General features: G+C 40.4%; 1 protein-coding gene across 1 annotated transcript; it reads left to right on the plus strand.

Moving 5' to 3' along the window:
* Positions 1 to 564: 564 nt before the first annotated feature.
* Positions 565 to 22,007, plus strand: LOC138982253 (PWWP domain-containing DNA repair factor 3B-like). Its single transcript, XM_070355493.1, has 12 exons — positions 565 to 655; positions 4,135 to 4,230; positions 5,678 to 5,775; positions 7,684 to 7,757; positions 8,093 to 8,172; positions 8,717 to 8,789; positions 9,076 to 9,220; positions 9,667 to 9,856; positions 10,286 to 10,349; positions 10,867 to 10,992; positions 11,842 to 11,940; positions 13,895 to 22,007. Exons 1-12 carry the CDS (start codon positions 612 to 614, stop codon positions 14,027 to 14,029), a joined length of 1,224 nt encoding a protein of 407 aa, XP_070211594.1. The 5' UTR covers positions 565 to 611; the 3' UTR covers positions 14,030 to 22,007.
* The last annotated feature ends 682 nt before the right edge of the window (positions 22,008 to 22,689 follow it).

The raw sequence follows: 22,689 nt of genomic DNA on the forward strand, positions 1-22,689 counted from the left end.
AAAACTTCATGTAGGCGGCTGGAAAAAATGGTCCAATACAAAGCCTCTGTGTGTGTGTGTGTGTGTGAACAAGAACAAGAACAAGAACAAGAACAAATGTTTATTGTCCTCAAACTGTGTGTGTGTGTGTGTGTGTGTGTGTGTGTGTGTGACGGTGTGTGTGTGTGTGTGTGTGTGTGTGTGTGCGCGTGCAAACGCATGTGTGTGCGTGTAGAACTAGCCCCCCTTTCTCTCTTTCTCTCTCTCTCTCTCTGGCCATGAGGGAGGGGAGGGGATCCTTGCAAATTTCCATTTTCTCAAGGGAAGACCCAAAATACCCTTTCAAATACTGAATTTCAACAGAGGGTCTTGGACCCCCCCCCCCCCCCCCCCACGCCACCCACTCTGTCTCTTTCTTTTCCAACCAACCAGTCAAAGATCTCATCACTATCACTAGCAACTATTTTGAACTTAAAACCATTATGCTTTTGAATTTTTCATGAGAAAGTATAGAGCTCACCCAGTATGCCTTGCGCCTGTGGCTCATCAGAGGCGAGTACGAGTTACCTACCCTTTACACCGGAAGTTTGGGTTGAAGTGGAGTGAGAAGTGTTTTGACTGAAAAGTTGGAGATGCCCAAAACAAGGCTTACAGCAAAACTTTGCAGCACTCCTACGTGAGTAGATTTAGATAATGTTTATGCTTTAATTACTCTCTCATTTTGACGAGGTTGTGTTCTGCACGACGCGACGCAACTGCCATCTACGATAAAAAGATCGAGTAGTGCACTTTGTCAGTTTGTGCAAGTGCTCAGGTGAACAGAGACTAGACTGTGTAAGCACTTGTTTCTCAGTGGTTGTTCTCGCTTTATTTCAGTTATGCTAGCCTCACCTGTCTCAAGATAAGGCTGTTTTGACAGTGGAGGATGTAAATCGCATGGTGAGGTCAGTCGGTCGTTGGCTTGTTCACTGTGTGAGTGTGTCCCAGTTATGGCATTGTACTGGAACAATGGAAGACAAAGGAACTCTTGGTGCCATAAGGGGGTTGCACAGTTCACATTGGTAACACTAGCAATGATACTATTTTTTTAATAGGTGCACAAATGTTGACTCTAGCCTGCGTCTTGAACATTTTGGAGATTACAGAGCTGAATGTGAACGTTTTCTATTGAATCAAACAGGGACATTCAGACGAGTGTTTCTTGTAGGCAAGGATTGCTTGCAGCTAGCCTTCTTTATGCAAGACAGCGATAGAATATATATGAAATGGTTTGATGGCTAGCTACGCAAGAGTTATAAACGATTGGTTAATACCGAAAAGGTCGTCTGCAGTGGTCAGTAAACAGCCATGAACAGCCAATCTGATTGTAAGCAGCTGTGCTGCTGCCTATTTTCTCCCGTAGGTAGCACTTTCAAGGCACGCTCGCCTACTCTGGCTAAATCCTAGCAATCCTTGCGGCGAGAATTCCCCAAGAAACGCTACTTCCTTGCTTCACACTCCAATTCCAAATCTCGCGTATGAAAAACGGGGGACAGATCTTAAATACCTGTCTTTTAAGATCACGATACACTCCTTCAATACATACAGCAGTCCCTCTCATGAGTGGATACCTTTGGGCCATTGCAATTATAATGCAAACATCTCCGTACATAGAAACTACATTGCAGGTGGTCGGTCACGGGAGGGGTGCCCCCCCCCCCACCCTGATATCGCACACAGTCACACAGTCATACCTTGAGTGAGTTTATATAGCCACTACTTGTACTGGAATAATAAAATCAAACTACTTTCTGTGATTTTATCATGTAATCAAACAAAAAGAAAGAAAACGAATTCTGTAAAAATTAGTTCAATCAATTGCGTTAAAAGAAGAGAGAAAAGAAAAGCCTCAAGACATTGAAGGCCTGGCATCATGTGAAAGCAGCCACACATACTCACAGAGGCACGCATGTTTGTGCAGATGCTTTACAACAATGACCATTGAAACCCAGTTTGACTTTGAAATACAGCCTCATGCATGTCATAATTTTGTCTTGTCTGGCTGTATTAAATGCTTGCAGCCAAGTGGCTGTGTCTAACTTTTGACACTGACATTGTGGGGGAGGGGGGTAAGTTGTGTGTGTTGCAGTGATCAACATAGCGGGGAAAAACTGACCGGTTCACACTCACAGATAAGGTATCCGACTGTACACCTCACTGGTCAAGGCTGAGGACAAAAAGAAGAGTATGCTTTGCTAATCTTGTCAATGAATGAGGTTACACACAGCAGAGCTATAACATGACACACAATGTTTAGTACTGTGGATTTTAACTCTCTTACTGGCAGGACCTGGGGCTTCCGTTGTTTATGTTCGGTAGAGAAGAATTTAAACCAAAGAACTTTGAGCAATTTTGCCCCACCCCATTCAACCCCCTCCTACTGGGTACGCAAGCACTCAAGGTAACACGACTGACATGACCTTTGTACCAGGCGCCGGACTATCCATATATTGCTCTGTTATTGATTTGGTTGCGGTGAAAATTCGATGATTGTCTGTCCGCACATTGCAGGTATGACCTACAGTTTAGACGGAAATGATTGTCCGCGTCCACGTATTGCAGATGCCTGCTTAATGATAATAGGGTGCAATTATATGGTTCAAAAACACTCAGTGCCAAGCAAATGTGTCAGTATGTATATATCAGGTGTCAGCTCACGCCGGGGGCCGTACATTGCAGGGACTGCTGTATTATTATTATTAATAATGTGCTCTAGGAAAATGCTCACTCATCCATTTCTTCTGGACTCAGTCTCATGCGCTATATAAATATTATGCATAATTATATATTATTATTATCCCAGCGAAGCTGGAGGTATCCCACGAACGCTATTAATAAAGTAATTATTATAATCGACTTGAGAAATGTTCATGCCGATAATACATGATAAAGAAGGAATCTTTGTGCCCTAACTCAGGCTTCAGTTGGTGATGGAAGTTCACGAAAAATCGGGAACATACTAACTAAAATACGGTGGATGCCGACCAATTCTTCGATTTTTGATCCAACGCCACCCAAGGCCGCTTTGTTGGGGTAGAATTTCCGAGACTACAGCAATTATGTTTGCGCAAATAGACGACGTCACGATGCTTTTACGTCAATGCATTGTGACGTCATCCCCTCTCTAGGGCTTTTCTCTGGCGCGCGTGGTGTGTGTGTGTTTGCGTGTTTATGTGCACAAGTGTGTGTGTGTGTAGTTATGTGGATGTGTGTGTGTACGTGTGCGTGTGAGAGAGAGAGAGTGTTGAGAGAGAGAGAGAGAGGTGATTTGTCCTTTGCGGGGGGTATGCAGTGCCTTGGCATTGCACTTCTACTTAATTATTATTATTGGTGTTGTAATCTATCTGGAGAACTAAAATCAACTAATTGGATGGCTTAGAGTCAGAGATAACTGTATTGCTGATGGATTTTTTTAACAGGGTATAGACTATAGTGCCCTGTATAATTACTAATACTAAAAGATTGGAAACAGAACAGATTTCATAATTCTATCATTCTTTTTCATCGCTTGTTGCATTGAAGTATAACTGTCATACAGCTGTTCAGTGGACTAAACTGAAGAGCTCCCAGTCCCAATTTTGGTAAACCACATGTCTAAACTCCCTCCTCCCTTATAATATATCTATATCTATATATGGCCTGTCTGTCTGTCTGTCTGTCGGTCACTTCGCGATGCACGGCCAAAGTTCTCGATGGATCTGCTTCAAATTTGGTGGGCATATTCAGGTAGACCCAAAACACAATCTGGTCGATGAAAATTTTCAACACGTGCTCTCAGCGCGCAGCTCTGAACCGATTTTGTTTTTTCTGTTCATCCATTCCCAGTAACTCTTCCTTATCTTCTCCAGTGTTTTGCGCGTTTATCTCCCTTTGCCGGGTGCCCGGCGAAGCCAGGTATTCGGCTCTACTTCTTCCCGGCAAAGCCGGGTACCCGGCGAAGCGGGTATTAATCTAGTATCATATATGCAAGAAAACCAATACCAACTGCATTGGCCCATCGACCTACCTCACAAGGTTTTCAAGATTCATTCTATGTTATCACATCATTTATTTTTCTCAAAGTTTTATACACAATCATTAATGTACTCTCTGTATTTTCATAATTTACTGTTGCAGGCAAAAATCCCCGGTTGTTGAGGGGACGGCCTCAGTGGCGCAGCAACCTCCTGTTTGTCATCCTGAAGACTTGTACAAGAATCTTGGAAATGCAAAGTCAGAGGACATTTTTGACTTTTATTATTCAACGTTTAGTGTCATAAATTTGCATGTGTCACAAATTACACAGAATACTACAGTGAAATCTCCATTCTAAAATCTTAAAAATGATATACTACTATATGAGATATTCTCACATCTCATATAGTCATACACAAACCACAGGAGCTTGTATTCAACCACCGGTCGATCATTATTTACTCTTGCATGCTTACCCTTACAGGGTTTAGCCTGGGAGAAAAAGGCAATGGGACATTTGTCCCACTCAACTAAATTCTGATGGGACATAGTCGAAGGCAAGAAGCACCAAAGAGGTCTGTACGCGTTTTGACCAAAGATGCAATATGGTGCAATATATGGTGCCATCTGAGAATTAGCCACTATATCGTGTTATCTGTGTGTGTAATCCGATGTAAAGTGTACATTTGGTGGCGCAGTTGTACGTAATCTCAATGCGCCCTTTGACGCACTGTAGGGAATTGTGATGGGACATTTTCAGATTTAATGCGCCACTGTGGCGCAGGGCGCACTAGTAAATAAAACCCTGCCCTTACTACTACTATTCACTAGTGAATAGTAGTAGTAAGGAGACTGTAGGGATGAAAAAGTAAATAATTATCGATCGGTGCTTTTATACAAGCTCCTGTGACACAAACACATACTCATGCACACATGCATACACTCGCACACACACACACACACACACCATATGCCTGCGCACACACGCACACCAGAAAGAAAGATATTTATGAACAAGCCGGAAAATGAAAGTTTCGGGGTTGACGGTTTGTAAAGGAAATATTTGATTTCCTGGAGGTACATGTGTACATAAAAGCTTTTGTTCGTTGGAACGTGAAATTTGCATTCAGTGGTTTGAACCCTGATGAACAAGGATTGTGGAGAAAAAAATACTAGTGCTAGGCATACCATGACCAGTACCACTACCAGGGTAATCTAGGTTGCTATGTTGGCATAACCCTATTTGAATTTCAGTGTTTTATATCCTTGAAATTTTTTGAAGTTTTATTGCTCTTGGCAAGAAATGTAAGGGGTATGCACACCTCCTGCAAACAAATTCTTGGTGTGCTATTATACAGTTTGTGAATAAACGTTTTACAGTAAGTAACTTTCTCCTTGTTAAGACCTGATTTTCTCAGATTTTTCAGATTTTAGTATGGGGGTTCCACTGTAGTATTCTGTGTCTTAAACTGACATGTCAGTGACACTCGTATCAAAAGCAGGAAAACTTCATACCTCATAGTTGTAAGCATGACGTCTGTTCGTGTTCATACCATCTGGAGAAAACATGTATGTTATATACCTCTTTTAGTTTACCAATCTTGTTGTACCTGATTATTTGCACCTGGAGGTACTATACTGTCCTCTGATTTTATGTGATGTGGAACATTTCCATTTTGATTGATTGATTGATTGGTATGTGCAGCTGTAGGGACTTCAACAGACACCAAGACGAGTGCAGCTCGGTGTCTGACTCAGACTCGGATCAGGATGATCTACCTGATGCCTTGTTCTCCAGTGAAGGTAAGGTTGTATACATGTGTCTGTGTGTCTGTATGTTGCAAACCCAACACTCAAATGTGTTAAACCTTCAAAGGTAGCTTGCATATGGCCTAGTGGTAAGGCGTCCGCCCCGTGATCGGGAGGTCGTGGGTTCGAACCCCGGCCGGGTCATACCTAAGACTTTAAAATTGGCAATCTAGTGGCTGCTCCGCCTGGCGTCTGGCATTATAAGGATAAGGATAAGGATAAGATTTTATATAGTCCATGAGGGTAACCTCACAGAAATTCGGGCTGCTTTCTCCCTGGGGAAAGCGAGCTGCCATACAGTATACGGCGCTACCCATTTTTTTTTTCCTGCATGCGTGTATTCATGTTTCCAAGCCCTGAGACTTAATGCCGTGTGAGATGGAATTTTTTTACACTTTATTCTAAGTCACACGGGTATTTGGTGGACATTTTTATCTATGCCTATACAATTTTGCCAGGAAAGACCCTTTTGTCAATCGTGGGATCTTTAACGTGCACACCCCAATGTAGTGTACACGAAGGGACCTCGGTTTTTCGTCTCATCCGAAAGACTAGCACTTGAACCCACCACCTAGGTTAGGAAAGGGGGGAGAAAATTGCGGCCTGACCCAGGCCTGAACACGCAACCTCTCGCTTCCGAGCGCAAGTGCGTTACCACTCGGCCACCCAGTTAGTGCTAGGACTGGTTGGTCCGGTGTCAGAATAATGTGACTGGGTGAGACATGAAGCCTGTGCTGCGACTTCTGTCTTGTGTGTGGTGCACGTTATAATGTCAAAGCAGCACCGCCCTGATATGGCCCTTCGTGATCGGCTGGGCGTCAAGCAAAAAAAAAAAAAAAAAAAAAAAAGCTTGCATAGTCAGATCTGCCAACTGCGTTTCTGATTCTCATTCTGTGTAGCGGTCAGAATATTGTGTCATAAAACATTGTCCACACTGACAAGTGGCACTGCAGACACAGTTCTTGCTCATTATGTTTCTTTTTTCTTTATAAACTTTTTTTAAATGTATATATTCTTGCACAAAGTGAATGAGCAAATAGTGAAATACATTTTAGACAATGCTTCACTAGAACACCATTGCTATGCTGAAAATTCCCCCCCCCCCCCCCCCCCCCCCCCCCCCCCCCCCCCAAATGTAAATTGCTACACTTCAGGTTTCACAAGGGTTGACAGGTCTGCATAGTACAATCTGCCAATCACTTTAAGTGACTCCAACCTACTGGCAGTTACAGTGGAACCCCCCTTGTAAAGTCTGAGAAGATTAGGTTTTAAAAAGGATGGCGTCTTTAAATGGGGGTAAGTTCACAGAGGTTATGAACAGAACATGTGAGTAAGCAGTGAGTGTTTTAGAAGGCCGGGAGTCTTCCATGTGGAGGTCTTGAAAGAGGGCTTCCACTGTACCTTCCATGGGTGAGCCTTCATTTACAAGTGGTATATAGTTTTTTTCTTCTTCTTCTTCTTCTTCTTCTTCTGCGTTCGTGGGCTGAAACTCCCACGTACTCTCGTGTTTTTTGCACGAGTGGAATTTTATGTGTATGACCGTTTTTTACCCCGCCATTTAGGCAGCCATACGCCGTTTTTGAAGGAAGCATGCTGGGTATTTTCGTGTTTCTATAACCCACCGAACTCTGACATGGATTACAGGTTTTTTTCGTGTGCACTTGGTCTTGTGCTTGCGTGTACACACGGGGGGTGTTCGGACACAGAGGAGAGTCTGCACACAAAGTTGACTCTGAGAAATAAATCTCTCGCCGAACGTGGGGACGAACTCACGCTGACAGCGGCCAACTGGATACAAATCCAGCGCGCTACCGACTGAGCTACATCCCCGCCCTGTATATATTTTTTAAGGAGCAATCATCTGATGTGGCTAAGAGTTGTGTTTTTGTTGTTCTTTTTCAGCGAGCTCGGCCATGCCAGTAAAAGGAGACCCTATTTGGGTGAAACACAGAAATCACACCTTCTGGCCTAGTCTGGTAAGTCATACTGTGTAATGCTTGGTGTTACTTTTATCTTTTTTTCCCATCTTTGTATTTGTTTGTTTGTGTGTAGAGTGCCAAATAATGTGTGTTATATGATTGAATCATTGTGTGACTCAATGGGGACAGAGGAGTTACAACAAATACATGATACTGTTAATGCCTGGCATTCATGTAAGTAATGAATTTTCTTTTTTTATTCTATCCTTTTTCCGATCCCATTTAAATTGGTGAATATGCACCCATGTTTTAATGATATATATATGTATTCTTACTGCATGTACAGAACATCGCATACATGTTTACATGTCTCTTTTTTGTGTACCTTCTAGGTACTCCATAGCAACCCTCGCACAAGAAAAATCCAAATCATTTTCTTGGATGATGCCTCTGGTAACGGGCAACGCCTTCGGTTAGTATTTTGCTTAGAAATACTGATGATGGTACATAAGCTGTTCTAATTGTGTGTGAATATTTGAGTGATGGTGGTGGTGAGGATGTTTCAGAGTTCAACTGAAACTGAGTGTAGTGGTTATAAGAACAACTGTGTTATTAAATTAGGCCTTCTCTCTCTGTTTCTGCTGTGACACAAATAGAAAGAAGCAACACGGAAAATGTGTGCTACATGAGCACAGAAATGAGTTTGCTATCTGATAATGTAGTGTACTTGCTCAGTATTACAATAGAATAACAATCCAATATGATGGAAAGTGTGGTTGTGGTTTCAGTAATGCTTCTTGTTCTGTGGTGTTGAAAATAATGATGCTGGTGCTGATGCTGGTGTTTTGAGGATGATGAAGATTGATAATGATATTTTAGAACAGTTTCAGTTTCAGGTCATATTCTGATAGATTCATATTGGTTTTATCAGTCACACCCAACATTCAAAAGAGACAGTTGCTGAATTGTTTGGACGCAATAGTCAGAATTTAAAAAAAGATGGTGACTGTTTTCAGATCGAAAGTGTACCTAAAATACAACAAGAAGAAAGTGTTGCCATACAACCATGAAGACAGAAGCAAGTTTGAGGTAAGTTGTCTATGATTTGTGCATATACTGTTGTATACATTTTAACTTCTTTTTAGTTTAACAACTACAAGAAGAAAGTGTAGAAAATGTTTTCCTCATGTCCATGTGAAATGATGTCCACGCAAGTGCAAATGTCTTCTTTCAGTATTTTTACTTCTAGAGCAGATTTGTTGAAAGATGAAGCTGTTACTATATTGTTTAGTCACTTCTTTCTCTCAGTTTTTTACTTCAACTGACTGAACCTTAATCTTTTAGTAGCTAGGTCTTAATGTACTTTTCGTTCTAGGCTGCAGGAAAATCATTGGAGTCGCCAGAGCTGCGGAAGGGCTTTCAGGGTGCTTTGGCTGAAATGGTGGACTACATGACAAAGCGAGCTCTGGGTAACACAGCATCCTGCAAAGTCTTCCTTGATGAACCTCCATCGAGTGAAGGTGAGAACTAGTTTTATGGACACTTCTACATTTGTGGGTGAAAAACAGCCTTCTTTTTTTCCCAGGATATCTGGCATATTTTTGATGAAACTTCTGCTTCTGAAATGTTTTGTTTCTTAGCTTGTTTTCTACTCTTGCTGATTGTCTGCTCCTTCGCTGGTTTGTTATTAGTGTGCGTGTGCCCATGCATGTGCGAGCTTGTGTGTCTACCTGCATGTGTATGTGTGGGTGTGTGCGTACCCGTGTGCATGTGTGTGTGTGTTAGTGAGTGAAGATCTTTTTCCTGAATATTCCAAGTTGATACTGTGGAAACCTCTCAGGTTGTAAGAATTTCAACCCAAACTCAATTGTGATTTAATTTTTGCTTCCTCAGATGAAGAGGAAACACAGGAAACTGCAAGAATTTCAACCCAAACTAAATTGTGATTTAATTTTTGCTTCCTCAGATGAAGAGGAAACACAGGAAAGTGCACCTGATGCACCATCAGCAGATCCACCCCCTGTAACACCAGTGCCAAGCAAGACACCTACCAACCCTTCCAAAAGGAAGAAGAGTAGAGATGAGGAGACTGAAGAAGAAAGCTCCAATGGCGATGTCAGCGAGAAAAAAAAGAAAGTCATGACTCCGGCAGAAAGGTACAGAATGTAGAATTCTTCATTGTACCCTGTGAATTCATTGTGGTTAAAAAGACATCCATGTCATACACACCAATACATACACATTCTCCTTGGGAGAAAAGACAAGTGTTTTTGAATTTGATGTTTGATTAAAACTCCTGCTGTTTTAACTTGGTAGTTTGCCAAACTTAAAATGTGATTTGTACTGATGTCAAAGGGTGCTCATGATGTATACCTGTAAAAGTTTAGATGCGCTTGTGATTAGTTAAATGCATCATGGGGTATTTCTAAGCTGTGAAGGTCTTCATAACACTCTTTTGATCTTATTTTTGCATTCCTGTAATTATTTTTACTCCGTAAGTTTGAACAACAAAAATCCTGATTTTTCAGCTGCTTGATTTTCAGAGTGTTTAACATGATCACAAACATCAATGTTATTCTTTCCAGGAGAGCAATGCGAAAGGAGAAAAACCAGCCTCTGGTTGACTTCATCTGTTCCAGAGAAATGAAGGTGACCGGTCAATTGCAAGCATGCTTCTAGCACATCTGCCCACATGCACACACACTTACACGCATGCATGTACATGTGCAAAACACACACATGTACTCACAAATAAAATAATGATCCTGTTTTTCAACTTTTATTACCAGTTACAAGATGTCCTGGCGCATTTTGTTAGTATACATTTTTTTAAGTTAACACAATACTTCTTCTTCTTTTGCTTTCTAATTTATTACAGCCGGCTGCACACATGCATTAAATATAATTTAGAAGCTCTAAGATTTTATTGTTATTTTATTTTTATTTTTTCATTTATAATCTTTATTATTGTTTTATTAGAGAAGACCATGCTTATGCACACACACACACACACACACACACACACACACACACACACACACACACACACACACACACACACACTCACTCACTCACTCACTCACTCACTCACTCACTCACTCACACACACCCCTACACACCTACCTCTCTCTAATGTGAAAGATAATGCTGATGTAATCTGTTTCAGGAGCACCTTATCAAAATATACCGAGGGGAGACAGTAAGCGAGCGACACTCGCTGTTCAAACAAGGCCACACTCAGCAGCGCAAGATCCAGACGAACTCCTCAGGGCCCATTGATGATGAGGATCAGGTGAGCTTTTCTCACTCTTTGGCTTCTTGTCTCCTTACTTTCTCTTTGTGTGATGGTCTTTTTTTCAAAACACTGAGTTCTGCAGCTTTTCTTTATCATTATGTTTCATACGCATATATCCCGACCCCTTTATCTTTGGTGCTGTCTAACAATGGACCTATCCACTCTGGTCAGAGATGCCATTCAAGTAACTTTGGTAACCCGGCTATTTTTCCATTTTCATAACTCTATGGTCCCATCGCTGGGAAATTCGGGTCGCTTCCTCCCAAAGGAAAGCTAGTCGCACTACCCAGGTGTCTGCGTATTTAGGTGTATTTAGCCACCTGCACTTATGGCAGAATGACCAAGGTCTTTTACGTGCCATTGTGGTGACACGGGGGTGGGACATGGCTTCCGTCTCTGGGTCTGCACATAAAGTTGACCCGTGTCTGTCCCGGACCCGAATTCGAACCTGCGACCTTCCAATCACAATCCAGTGCTCTACCAACTGAGCTACCGGGCCAGTCACTTGCCTTCCAGTGTGAAGATTTGATTATTTTCATGGCTGGTAAATGGTCAAGCACAAGTGGCCATTCTTGCTTAATGTCTTATGGGCATGGTTTTGATCAATTCTCTCTGTACAATTCGAGCAACATATCCAGAATCGCAGCAAAAAACTAAACGGCAGGATGTAATCACACTAATGATGCTACAGAAAGTTCAGAAAAAGTAAATATTTCTTTCTGTAACAGTGTAGTTTGTGTTTGTGTGTGTGTGTGCATCACCACCACATGCTTACACATTCATTTTCATATCTTTGGAAATAAAGTCCTACTCTTATTTTTGTGCAAATGTTCCTTTTGTGTTCAGCTGGAAACTGTTGTGGATTTCATTGGTGATTGCTACCTGGAGATGAGTCAGCAGAAACTGCCCAACATGGATTACCTTTTATGGGTTATGCTGCCAGAGGTAAGTTGTGTTTTAATTTAAAGGTACACTCGTTCTTGAGTAAGTAGTCATGCGCATCAGCATATATCTGTCGAGGCCTTTTCATGTGACAGCAACTTCCCTCCACTTGGACACACATCAAAGTTCAACAGCCCTGTGCAAAATGGGAATTTTTGACAAATTAATTTGCATAAATGACACCTATGTCAATCTGTGAAGTTAACCCTTTTGCTGCCTGTAGGATTTTAGCTGACGTACTGGGTAACTTGCTTAACAGGCAACAAACCCTAACCCTAACTAACCCTGTTTATTTATCAACAACAGCAGAAGATAAAAAGCAAGAAACAAACAATGTGGGTGTGTGTGTGTGTGTGTGTGTGTGTGTTGTATTCATTACATCAAGGGCACACTGTGAGTTGTCAATTCAGGTAAACACTGGTACACTGTAATGCTTTGTATGCAAGTATTTCCTGGCAGCGAACAGGTTAAGTCAGCGGAAAATGTCCCACTTTGCGCATTGATTGGCCAGGCCGTGGATTTTAGGTATGTGTGAGAGTGGAAGGGGGATGCTATCACAAGTACAAGCCTGGAAATATCTTTAAAGGGATGGCCTCTTGTCTTATAATTGTACTGTATTTTAACATCTAAAGCCCATTGAAATCTTTCCCTTCAAGCTGGATTATCATTTTTTTTATTGACTCACATGCGAAGCAAAAGTGAGTCTATGTAATCACCCGAGTCGTCCGTCCGTCCGTCCCCCCCGTCCGTCCGGCCGGCCGTCCGGAAAACTTTAACGTTGATATTTCTTGGACACTATTCAGTCTATCAGTACCAAATTTGGCAAGATGGTGTATGATGACAAGGCCCCAAAAAACATACATAGCATCTTGACCTTGCTTCAAGGTCAAGGTCGCAGGGGCCATAAATGTTGTCTAAAAAACAGCTATTTTTCACATTTTTCACATTTTCTCTGAAGTTTTTGAGATTTAATGCCTCACCTATATATGATATATAGGGCAAAGTAAGCCCCATCCTTTGGTTTACCTTGCTTCAAGGTCAAGGTCACAGAAGCTCTTCAAAGTTGGATTGTATACATATTTTGAAGTGACCTTGACCCTGAACTATGGAAGATAACTGTTTCATACTTAAAAATTATGTGGGGCACATGTTATGCTTTCATCATGAAACACATTTGGTCATATATGATCAAGGTCAAGGTCACTTTGACCCTTATGAAATGTGACCAAAATAAGGTAGTGAACCACTAAAAGTAACCATATCTCAAGGTAGAAAGAGCCAATAAGCACCATTGTACTTCCTATGTCTTGAATTAACAGCTTTGTGTTGCATGACCTTGGATGACCTTGACCTTGGGTCAAGGTCACATGTATTTTGGTAGGAAAAATGTGTAAAGCAGTTCTTAGTGTATGATGTCATTGCTAGGTTTAGCTGAAGGTCAAGGTCATGTCAAGGTCAAGCATGTGAGTTGTATGGGCTTTGCCCTTCTTGTTGATTTTTGTGTTGTCTGTGCAGGGTTTTAGTGTGGAAATGAAATTTTTGTTTCTTTATTTACTGATAAAGAGTACTAAGGAATATGTGGCATAAACTGGGGTAATTTGTTTAAGTTATGAAAAGTGCCGTTTTGGAACCTTGCGTTATGTTTGATGTGCATGCGAAGTGTACAGATCATTTGAAACTTGAATGGCAGAGTGGTGAAAGAAGAGTAATAACATTTGTATGAACTGTATCTGACAGACTACTCATGTGCATATACATGTAGTACTCAAAACTTCTCAAGGCTTGTAGTACTGTGTGTATGTTTCTGCGTGCACATGCAAGTATGGAAATATAAGACAGACAGAAGACGAACAAAACAGCAAGAACAATTTCAGTTTCATATTAAAGATTATTGTGTTTATAATATCTTTGCAAAATTGTGTTTTGAAAATATTTTGATGTTATTCTTTGTCCACAGGCCATCATCTATGCCCTGTCAAAACTGAAAAGGTGTGGAAGGAAGAAAGCGGCAGAATTATTTGAAAAGGGGATCAAACTTACAAAATGTGAACATTTGGAAATTCATCACCAATTAATAAGGAAGACGCCGTAACATTATTTCCAGCAGATGACGCAGGTACTTGTGAGTTAAAGGACATAAAGCTATTCAGGCTCTTCACATACTTCTTCTTCTTCTTCTTCGGCGTTCCAGTCTTCACATACAGATCCATATGAGTTGAAGGCACAGTCCAATCTGTGTAAACAATTCGGCTGACCATCTCAGATCTGGCCAGGTAGTTAAGTGGGATACGGCCATCACTTGGACAGACAGCAGCACCAACAGTCTGGGGGCTTTCTGCGCAGAGTGCTATGTTTTTTATGAAAAGATACCTGTGTCAATCTGCAAACCCCCCACGGGTTAGGGTGAAGAATTTACCCGATGCTCCCCAGCATGTCGTAAGAGGCGACTAACGGATTCTTTTTCTCCTTTTACCCTTGTTAAGTGTTTCTTGTATAGAATATAGTCAATGTTTGTAAAGATTTTAGTCAAGCAGTGTGTAAGAAATGTTAAGTCCTTTGTACTGGAAACTTGCATTCTCCCAGTAAGGTCTATTGTACTACATTGCAAGCCCCTGGAGCAATTTTTTTATTAGTGCTTTTGTGAACGAGAAACAATTAACAAGTGGCTCTATCCCTTTCCCCGTCGCGATATAACCTTGAACGGTTGAAAACGACGTTAAACACCAAATAAAGTAAAGAAAAGTCAATCTGCAAAATGAAGTCACCGGAAAACTCTAACTCTGCACAGAAAACTCTAACTGTGCACATGAAGCAGCCAGAATGTTGATATTTGGTATGTGCCTTTAAAGATCTGAGATTGTGAGCAGAACTTTTTTCACAGGAATGACTGCCTTTCAATTCATCAAAGCCATCATGTTCTGCACATTTTTTTGTTCTCTATCTGTACTACATGACATTTGCAAATTGCTTATCTAGATTCAGATGTGATTCTGTTATGCAAGGTCAGCTTGTAACATCAGCTGATTTATGTCATTCTGATGGACAGAAGGTCAACATACAAGTTTTTTGTTATTGTTCTTTTTCATGTTTGACTCATTAAAGAATTCGCTTCTTTTTTTCTCTTTTTTGGTTAAAACCAAACAGCTGAGTTGCTTTACTTTTGATCACATTTGTCAGGCTCCATGGTGTGAGAACTAACTACTCCTCTACATAGAATAGGCTCTCACAAATGAATGGGACAGAAGACCTTTCATTTTTGATTCAATTAATTCAAGTAAATCAAAGGTTTTTATTTTTTTTATTTTTTTAATACAACATCTTTGTGAGAAAACGGCAGAGACACGGACATGTTTGAAAGCAGTTAGTTCATTCTGTTGTGTGTATTTATTTTTAATACTGATGATGATTTAAAAGATTATTATCTGAGCTGAAAAGTAAATGAAGAATAAACAGTTCTTCTTATTGTGGTAAATAAAGGAGGAACACCAGAAACACACAGGCAGAGAAAAATTATACATGTAAGAGAAATACATGCAACAGAAGTGGGGAATTAAATGACCGTGCAATATGAATAACAGCTGATCTCAGTGATGCATGATTTTTTTTCTTCTGTGGCCCAGCTGCTACGTAGTTTGATTGTGAAATATTGTTTTAAGACATCCATTCCTTATGCACTTAGACCCCCTAGCCTACTTGGCGTTTCGCGCCTTTCATTCTGTCCCATCTGAATATAACTGAGCGGGTCATATGACCCAGAGTATTTTTCTCCCAGGTTGAACCCTGTGTACTTCGTACTGATGGTACGTTAATGTGAAAAAATATCAGTATGGCCATGCCAGTAATGTACAATTTTATAAGATTATCATTCTTTTGTTGGTAACTCATGCATTGATGTGTGATTTGAATCTATTCTGTATTATTTAATGAAGCGTGTCTTTAAAGAATTAGAAGTTGTGGCCTTCTCCTTTCACATTCAAGTGTACTTTCAAACAGAAAAAAAGACATCACAGGGGAAAAGTTACTATACTGCACTTTGCAGCTTAATGATAATGTTGATTTATTAATGACTAGAAGAGAATGTAGAAGAATTTGTACAGTGTGAATTGTTGCCAGTTTGTAAAAGTAGTAATTGGCATAGTTTCATAGCATGGTATTTTTTCATGTAGGAAAAAGACGCACAATGACAGTAGCATTTTGATAACACTTAAAGAAGGGAGAATAAGCTGCTTGACTTCTTGCTGAAAAAAACACATGTAAATACTTACCCGTACATATGTCGTGTACTTAATGCAGCTGTGGCCTGATGTAGATGACTAAATGGCACAGGGAGCGATGACGATTTTCCCTTTAAGCAGCTACACATATGATTCTGTTTAGTGAATTATATGCAGGCCAGTTTTGTTGCCATTCTGTGAATCATTGTTACTTAAAGTGAATTTGTTTGTTGTTGCTGAATTACAATAGGGACGTCTTCTTAAAACAACATTTCAAGTGCTCTGTTCATGTAGAAGTAACAGGAGCAGTCAGTTTTGTGAACATTTTGAAACGAAGTTTCACCTTTGTGATAGGTAAATTTCAATTATGCAGTTGATGACTGCTGAATGTATCCAGAAACATTTATGACCCTGCAGTTGGCAATATGCACAGATTGATTTTTAGAAAAATTGTAAGGGTGCAGCAGCACCCATTTTGGTAAAATGGCAGAGTGTATGATTCTTTTGAGGCTTTGTGTCTTACATATATCTGACTTACAGGATTTTTGGCTTTGTTAATTTGCCTTTGCCAGTGTTGTTCATGTCATCAATGACACCGACAAAGACAGCACTTTTTTCTGAATGTTGTCACGAAGAAGCCTCTACAGGGGTTAATTTGACTCTTGAATTGTGCTGTCTTGGTGAGTAAAGATATCTTCCTGTTGTTGTTTTTTAACATTGTTTGTTTCACAGATAGTCAGTTTGTGTGTTTGTATTTTTTTTAATAGATAAGAGACAAAAATGCAGGGCCCATGAGTGTTGTTGATCCAATAATTGAAATAGGGCTGTAAACCTAGACAACACACAATCTTACTGGAAGAATGTCCAAAATAATTTTTTAATTCAGGCCAGTCTTGGAAAACAGGATGTTCTCAAGCCTTGTGGTTGTTTTAGGGGAATGTGTGTGCATTTGCAAACCTCCGCACAACAAAATGTGCCCTGTACATAAGATCAGGAAAGAATGTAAGAGAAAGTTGAAAATAACCTAAATGAACCTTCGGTGTTTTTAAAACAGCAGTTCTGAACACTTTCTTGTAGAGTGAGCGCACGCTCATATGAGTGTGTGTGTGTGTGTGTGTGTGTGTGTGTGTGTGTGTGTGTGTGTGTGTGTGTGTTCTTAAGTCCCTCTCCCTGTTAGTATGCAGAATTGGCCGAAATGATTGTACAGTTGCTGTCAATTTTATGTGTTTTTCCCTTTTTTATGCCCAGAGGGTTAGCTGTTATGATATAAATACTGAATGATACACGGGACACACCACTTGTAGCAGTATTACCAAAATATGTAAATACATTGTATTGATTAAGGCATGTTGAAAAAGAGTGTATATTCATGTTTTGTACAAACCAGACTTCTTGGACATTCTCATGGAATCCTTGCGCCATGCTGTAAATTGTTGGTTTTTGTCTGTTTGTCTTTGATTTCCTTTTTTTTCTGTGTGATTTGCACCCGCTGAACATTTTTCCCAAAGCACCATTATTCCCTTCTTGTTTTATTATCTAAATGAACCAATACTGTCAGGGAGCTTGTGTAGATGTTTATTTTGTGTTGGAATGCATATCTAGTTTGTTATTGTCCACCATACAATGTACATGTAATAGTTTAAGTTTGTGCAAGTGTGATTTACTGTAGTTCGTTAGTTTGCGACAGTCATGAGGATCTCAACCCAGGTGCACGCACGCACGCACGCACGCACGCACGCACGCACACACACACACACACACACACACACACACACACAGATTCTCACATACACACACACACATTCACACTCACAGACACAGACACACACAATTTGTATGTATCTTTTTGTCCTGATTTCATGTTATTTTTAGAAATGTATTTACCTTGTGTACATATTTTTTTGTGCTGTTATCAAAGATTCAACGTTCAGAGCATGTGTAACTCTGTGTATCATGTAACAGTTGGATTTTGTTTTTATGCTTCTTCGCCGACCAACGGTTGTCATAAGCACACAACCTTTTTGAGCAGCAAGACTTATATGTGTGAAAGGTTCCCCATATCATCTTAGCTACAGGAATATGATCTGTGTCAGTGAGTAATCAGGCATGTCAGAGAAATAAAAGCAGTTTCTGTTTTCTTTTGCCAGGCTTGATTATGAGCTACCAGGAATCTATAACTACTACAGTCGAACCTGCCCTGGCCACCTGGCACCACCTCTTGGTAAAGACCACCTGTCCATTAGGACCACCCAAAGGCTCCCAAATAAGTTTTTTTCCCTATATGATTACCCTTTCCATAGCGACCAACTTTCTACAACAACTACATTTGGTTGATCTCTTTGGTCACATGGTTGTTATAGACAGCTTGGCAGTACTCAGGGGAAGCCAGTAAAGCAAGAGCAAGGCATGTTTTGTCATTAGCTCATGAAGAATTAATTGTAAAAATATGAAGCAGGAAACACAAATGAAAATTCATTGTTACTTAGAGGCTGAGCTGTGGTATGTAAAGCGCCTGTGCTTTCCCCTAAGAGGTTTAGAGGCCAGACTGCAGCAGATTCACAAACCTCTCGGGCATCCATAAAACATCGCTCTTAACTTTTCTCAAACATCTTTTAACAGGAGGCCTTAGCATGCAAGTTATCAGGCAGGCAGATGCATCTCTCGGTTCTCTACCATAGTACAACCCTCATATGTTTTTTAAGCCCTTGAGTAAAGTACTAATGGGCAAACCAAATTTGACTTGAGATAAGCCTCGCTGTACAGGCAACCCAAGGGTTAACCATCTGTTACTGTGGCTTGAAGAATCCTGTAACTGCATCTATGTATTTATGTTGCACACATCGTATGTATAAACTCAGCATGATGGAAAGGCAGCCACATTTAAGTGCATGTGTGCAGTTGTGGTTGGTTGTTTATTTGATTGTTTTTGGATGCTGCATAATAGACGAATTCCTAAAATAACTCTGTCAGGTAATTGTATGAGTCCCCCGCGGGTTAGGGGGAAGAATTTACCCGATGCTCCCCAGCATGTCGTAAGAGGCGACTAACGGATTCTGTTTCTCCTTTTACCCTTGTTAAGTGTTTCTTGTATAGAATATAGTCAATTTTTGTAAAGATTTTAGTCAAGCAGTATGTAAGAAATGTTAAGTCCTTTGTACTGGAAATTTGCATTCTCCCAGTAAGGTAATATATTGTACTAGTCGTTGCAAGCCCCTGGAGCAAATTTTTGATTAGTGCTTTTGTGAACAAGAAACAATTGACAAGTGGCTCTATCCCATCTCCCCCCTTTCCCCGTCGCGATATAACCTTCGTGGTTGAAAACGACGTTAAACACCAAATAAAGAAAGAAAAGAAAGAAAGTTTGTATGAGTAGTGGTAGAGTGACCGTATTTTTGCAAAAACTCCGACAAAAGAGTGACCGTATTTTTGCAAAACCTCCGACAAACAAAGAAGGGACCAATCACTAGCGAGGGGTCTGTCGAAAACACGTGCTCCGGTCCACATGTTTGTCAGAGGTTTTGCAAGAATCGATCCCTCTTCCACTACACCTACAAACCCGAAGGAGTTATTTCCAAAAATCGTCTATTCATTTGGTCACCAATTGCGCAGAATCTTTGAAAGGAGTTTGTTGTTGTTTTTGTTGGTTGAATTGTACAGAAAAAATAAAAATAAATAAGATATGTGAAGCAATTTGAAAAGCAGCAGACCAAAATTATTCTGGCGCTGATTGTATGTGAATATTGTGGTATGTATATATGTTTAAAAGTTAACTGCACCTTTGTGAATTACAAAATAGAGTTCTTATCTGTACATTAGTGTGCACCAGATAATGGACAATACCATGCAGGTTTGCAGTCAAATGTATCTGATGATAATGTTACCACATTCTGGTGTTGTATCGGTGACCGTAATGTTTGTCTGTGCATGGTTAAGTAGTACTTACTGCAAAAACTCCTGTTTTCAAGGGTCTACATCCTTTTGATTGTCTGTGTACCTGTGTTGGGTGCACTATGGAAAAGTTACCATATGTGACCCTCCACCACGGAATGAGTCGCATGTCACCTTCGCATGATTTTTATATTTTTACATTTTCTTAAAGAGTTTGTATGCTTTATCCAGTGGTGAAACCTGTTTTAGAAAAGAGCAAAAACTTGATGAGTTATAAGCCTGTGACTAAGGTGACCCTCACACTGATACCTGACATCCCCCCGGACGTATAATAGGCCTAGCGCAAAACCGCGCGAGGTGACATCCGACTCATTCCGTGGTGGAGGGTCACATATATTTCCATGTACCAAAGTGTATGCTTGTGCAGCACAGGGCTTATTTGGACAGTGGTCAACATGCCTCTTACAAACAAACTGATTTTAAATGCATTTGATATGTATTTCACATTTTATTGTTGTGCACCAAGTCACTATTAAAGAGTGATTTATGTACACATCAGTTTTTATCCTGAGCCCTCCTAAAAAAACAAAGATAAAAAGAAAAGAAAGATGTTTAAAGTTGCACAAGTGAGTTAACTGCACAACATTGGATATGACTGATGTACAGAAGTTAATAACCGTCATTGTTGAAATTATTCCAGTTTTTCCTTGAACTGGTTGGTAAACATTACACTAGTGAAGTTGTGAACATTTTTACATATGAAGTGATGCTTTTGATCAGTGACTGTCTCTGTAGAGTCCCCCTTTATTTTTAATAGAAAGATAACATTTCTCAATTTAGAAAACAGCCAAACTGAAAGAAAAGAGCAATGCAACATTGTTTTGAGCACATTAACAAAATTATATTTTGTTGTTTTTTAAGGGGAGAATTCCAAATAATTTGCAAGACACTGTTTACTACAATTGTGTTACTATTGTTAACAGTGTTACACTAGTTGACCTTATTTCTCTTTTCTCTGCTTCTAGCTAGCATAAGTGCTGTATGTTGTGTGTTTTTGATACATGTGGAGGAAAAGGCAGTGCTTTCCACAGAAAGAAGCAAGATAGCTTAATGTGCTTCTGAAAAAAGTCTTATTAATTTTCACGTAAGGTTTCTATTAGGGATAATTGTCTCTTTTGTGTTAGTTCTCATTTTTCCTTGTTTTTGTTGTCACCTTTAGTGTTGTTAGACGCAGTTGTAATTTCATGTTTTTCTTAAAAAGAAGTTGAATAATACAGTGTTGTTCTCAGGCCTTGGTCTATGGTCATTGACGCATACTTTTTTGATTTGACACTGATCCCTGGCTAGTCGACAGTCATGGAAGATCCTTCTGGCCCTCTCTTTTCTTACTAAAAGGACAATCCCAGGGCATTTGGACCTACAGTGGAACCCCCCCTTTTAAGACCTCCGAAAATCTGTGAAAATCAGGTCTCAAAAAGGAGATAAATTTACGGAGGTTATTAACAGAAAGTCTGAGAAAACAAGGTTTTCAAAAGGAGGGAGTCTTAAATTGGGGTGGGGGGGGGGGTGGGGTTGTTCTTAAATGGGGGGGTCCCACTGTACTCTTACTTTTAATCCAGGTCCAAACTGGCCTAGTGTCCTCAGAATGTGGGAACAACACTGACAGAACAGTGGTACCTGTAATGAAAGGACACGCTTGGGACGAAGTGAATATGCGCTACTGCATAGCAGCTGTCCTGTATATTTGGATCAAGTTAATACACAAGGGGACAGCGGAAGGTTTCCTTTATTCAGAGATGTCCTGTCATCTGAGGTGCCTCATATCGCAGGTACCACTGTCATACAATTTTGTTTACACAATACTTAGTACTCAAACGAGATATTGTGAAATATATTTTCCAGTACTGTAGTTTGTTTTTTGTGTGTACCTTTTATATTGTTGATTAAACATTTAAGATGGAACACTAAGATTGTGTGTGTGTGTGTGTGTGTGTGTGTGTGTGTGTGTGTGTGTGTGTGTGTGTGTGTGTGATAACATATTGGATAATACTACATCCATGAAGGTGTTACGGTTTGAAGGCTTTTTAATATCTGTAAGACGTTACAACGTGAAGGCGTGTACTGAATGAAGGCATTACAGAGGGAAGGCTTTTTAACATCTTTGAAACGTTACACCTTGAAGGCTTGCATTCCGTGAAGGCATTACAGCATAACGGCAGTACATTGGGAAGGTTTGAATTGCGTGAAGGCGTTAGATCACAACGGCAGTACATTGGGAAGCTTTGAAATGCGTGAAGGCGTTATAGATCAGAACGGCAGTACAGTGGGAAGGTTTGAAATGCGTGAAGGCGTTAGATCACAACGGCAGTGCATTGGGAAGCTTTGAAATGCGTGAAGGCGTTAGATCATAACGGCAGTACAGTGGGAAGCTTTGAAATGCGTGAAGGCGTTAGATCATAACGGCAGTACAGTGGGAAGCTTTGAAATGCGTGAAGGCGTTAGATCACAACGGCAGAACATTGGGAAGCTTTGAAATGCGTGAACGCGTTAGATCATAACGGCAGTACAGTGGGAAGGTTTGAATTGCGTGAAGGCGTTAGATCACAACGGCAGTACATTTGGAAGGGTTGAACGGCCTTCAGACACAACT

This window comes from Littorina saxatilis, linkage group LG1 (genome assembly GCF_037325665.1).
Source record: "Littorina saxatilis isolate snail1 linkage group LG1, US_GU_Lsax_2.0, whole genome shotgun sequence".
In the NCBI taxonomy this organism is placed as follows: domain Eukaryota; kingdom Metazoa; phylum Mollusca; class Gastropoda; order Littorinimorpha; family Littorinidae; genus Littorina; species Littorina saxatilis.

Coding starts and splice junctions, on each gene's coding strand:
- LOC138982253 (XM_070355493.1), top strand. CDS start 612: ATGCCCAAAACAAGGCTTACAGCAAAACTTTGCAGCACTCCTAC. Junction 656..4,134: donor AAACTTTGCAGCACTCCTAC/GTGAGTAGATTT, acceptor TTACTGTTGCAG/GCAAAAATCCCCGGTTGTTG. Junction 10,993..11,841: donor CCATTGATGATGAGGATCAG/GTGAGCTTTTCT, acceptor TTTTGTGTTCAG/CTGGAAACTGTTGTGGATTT.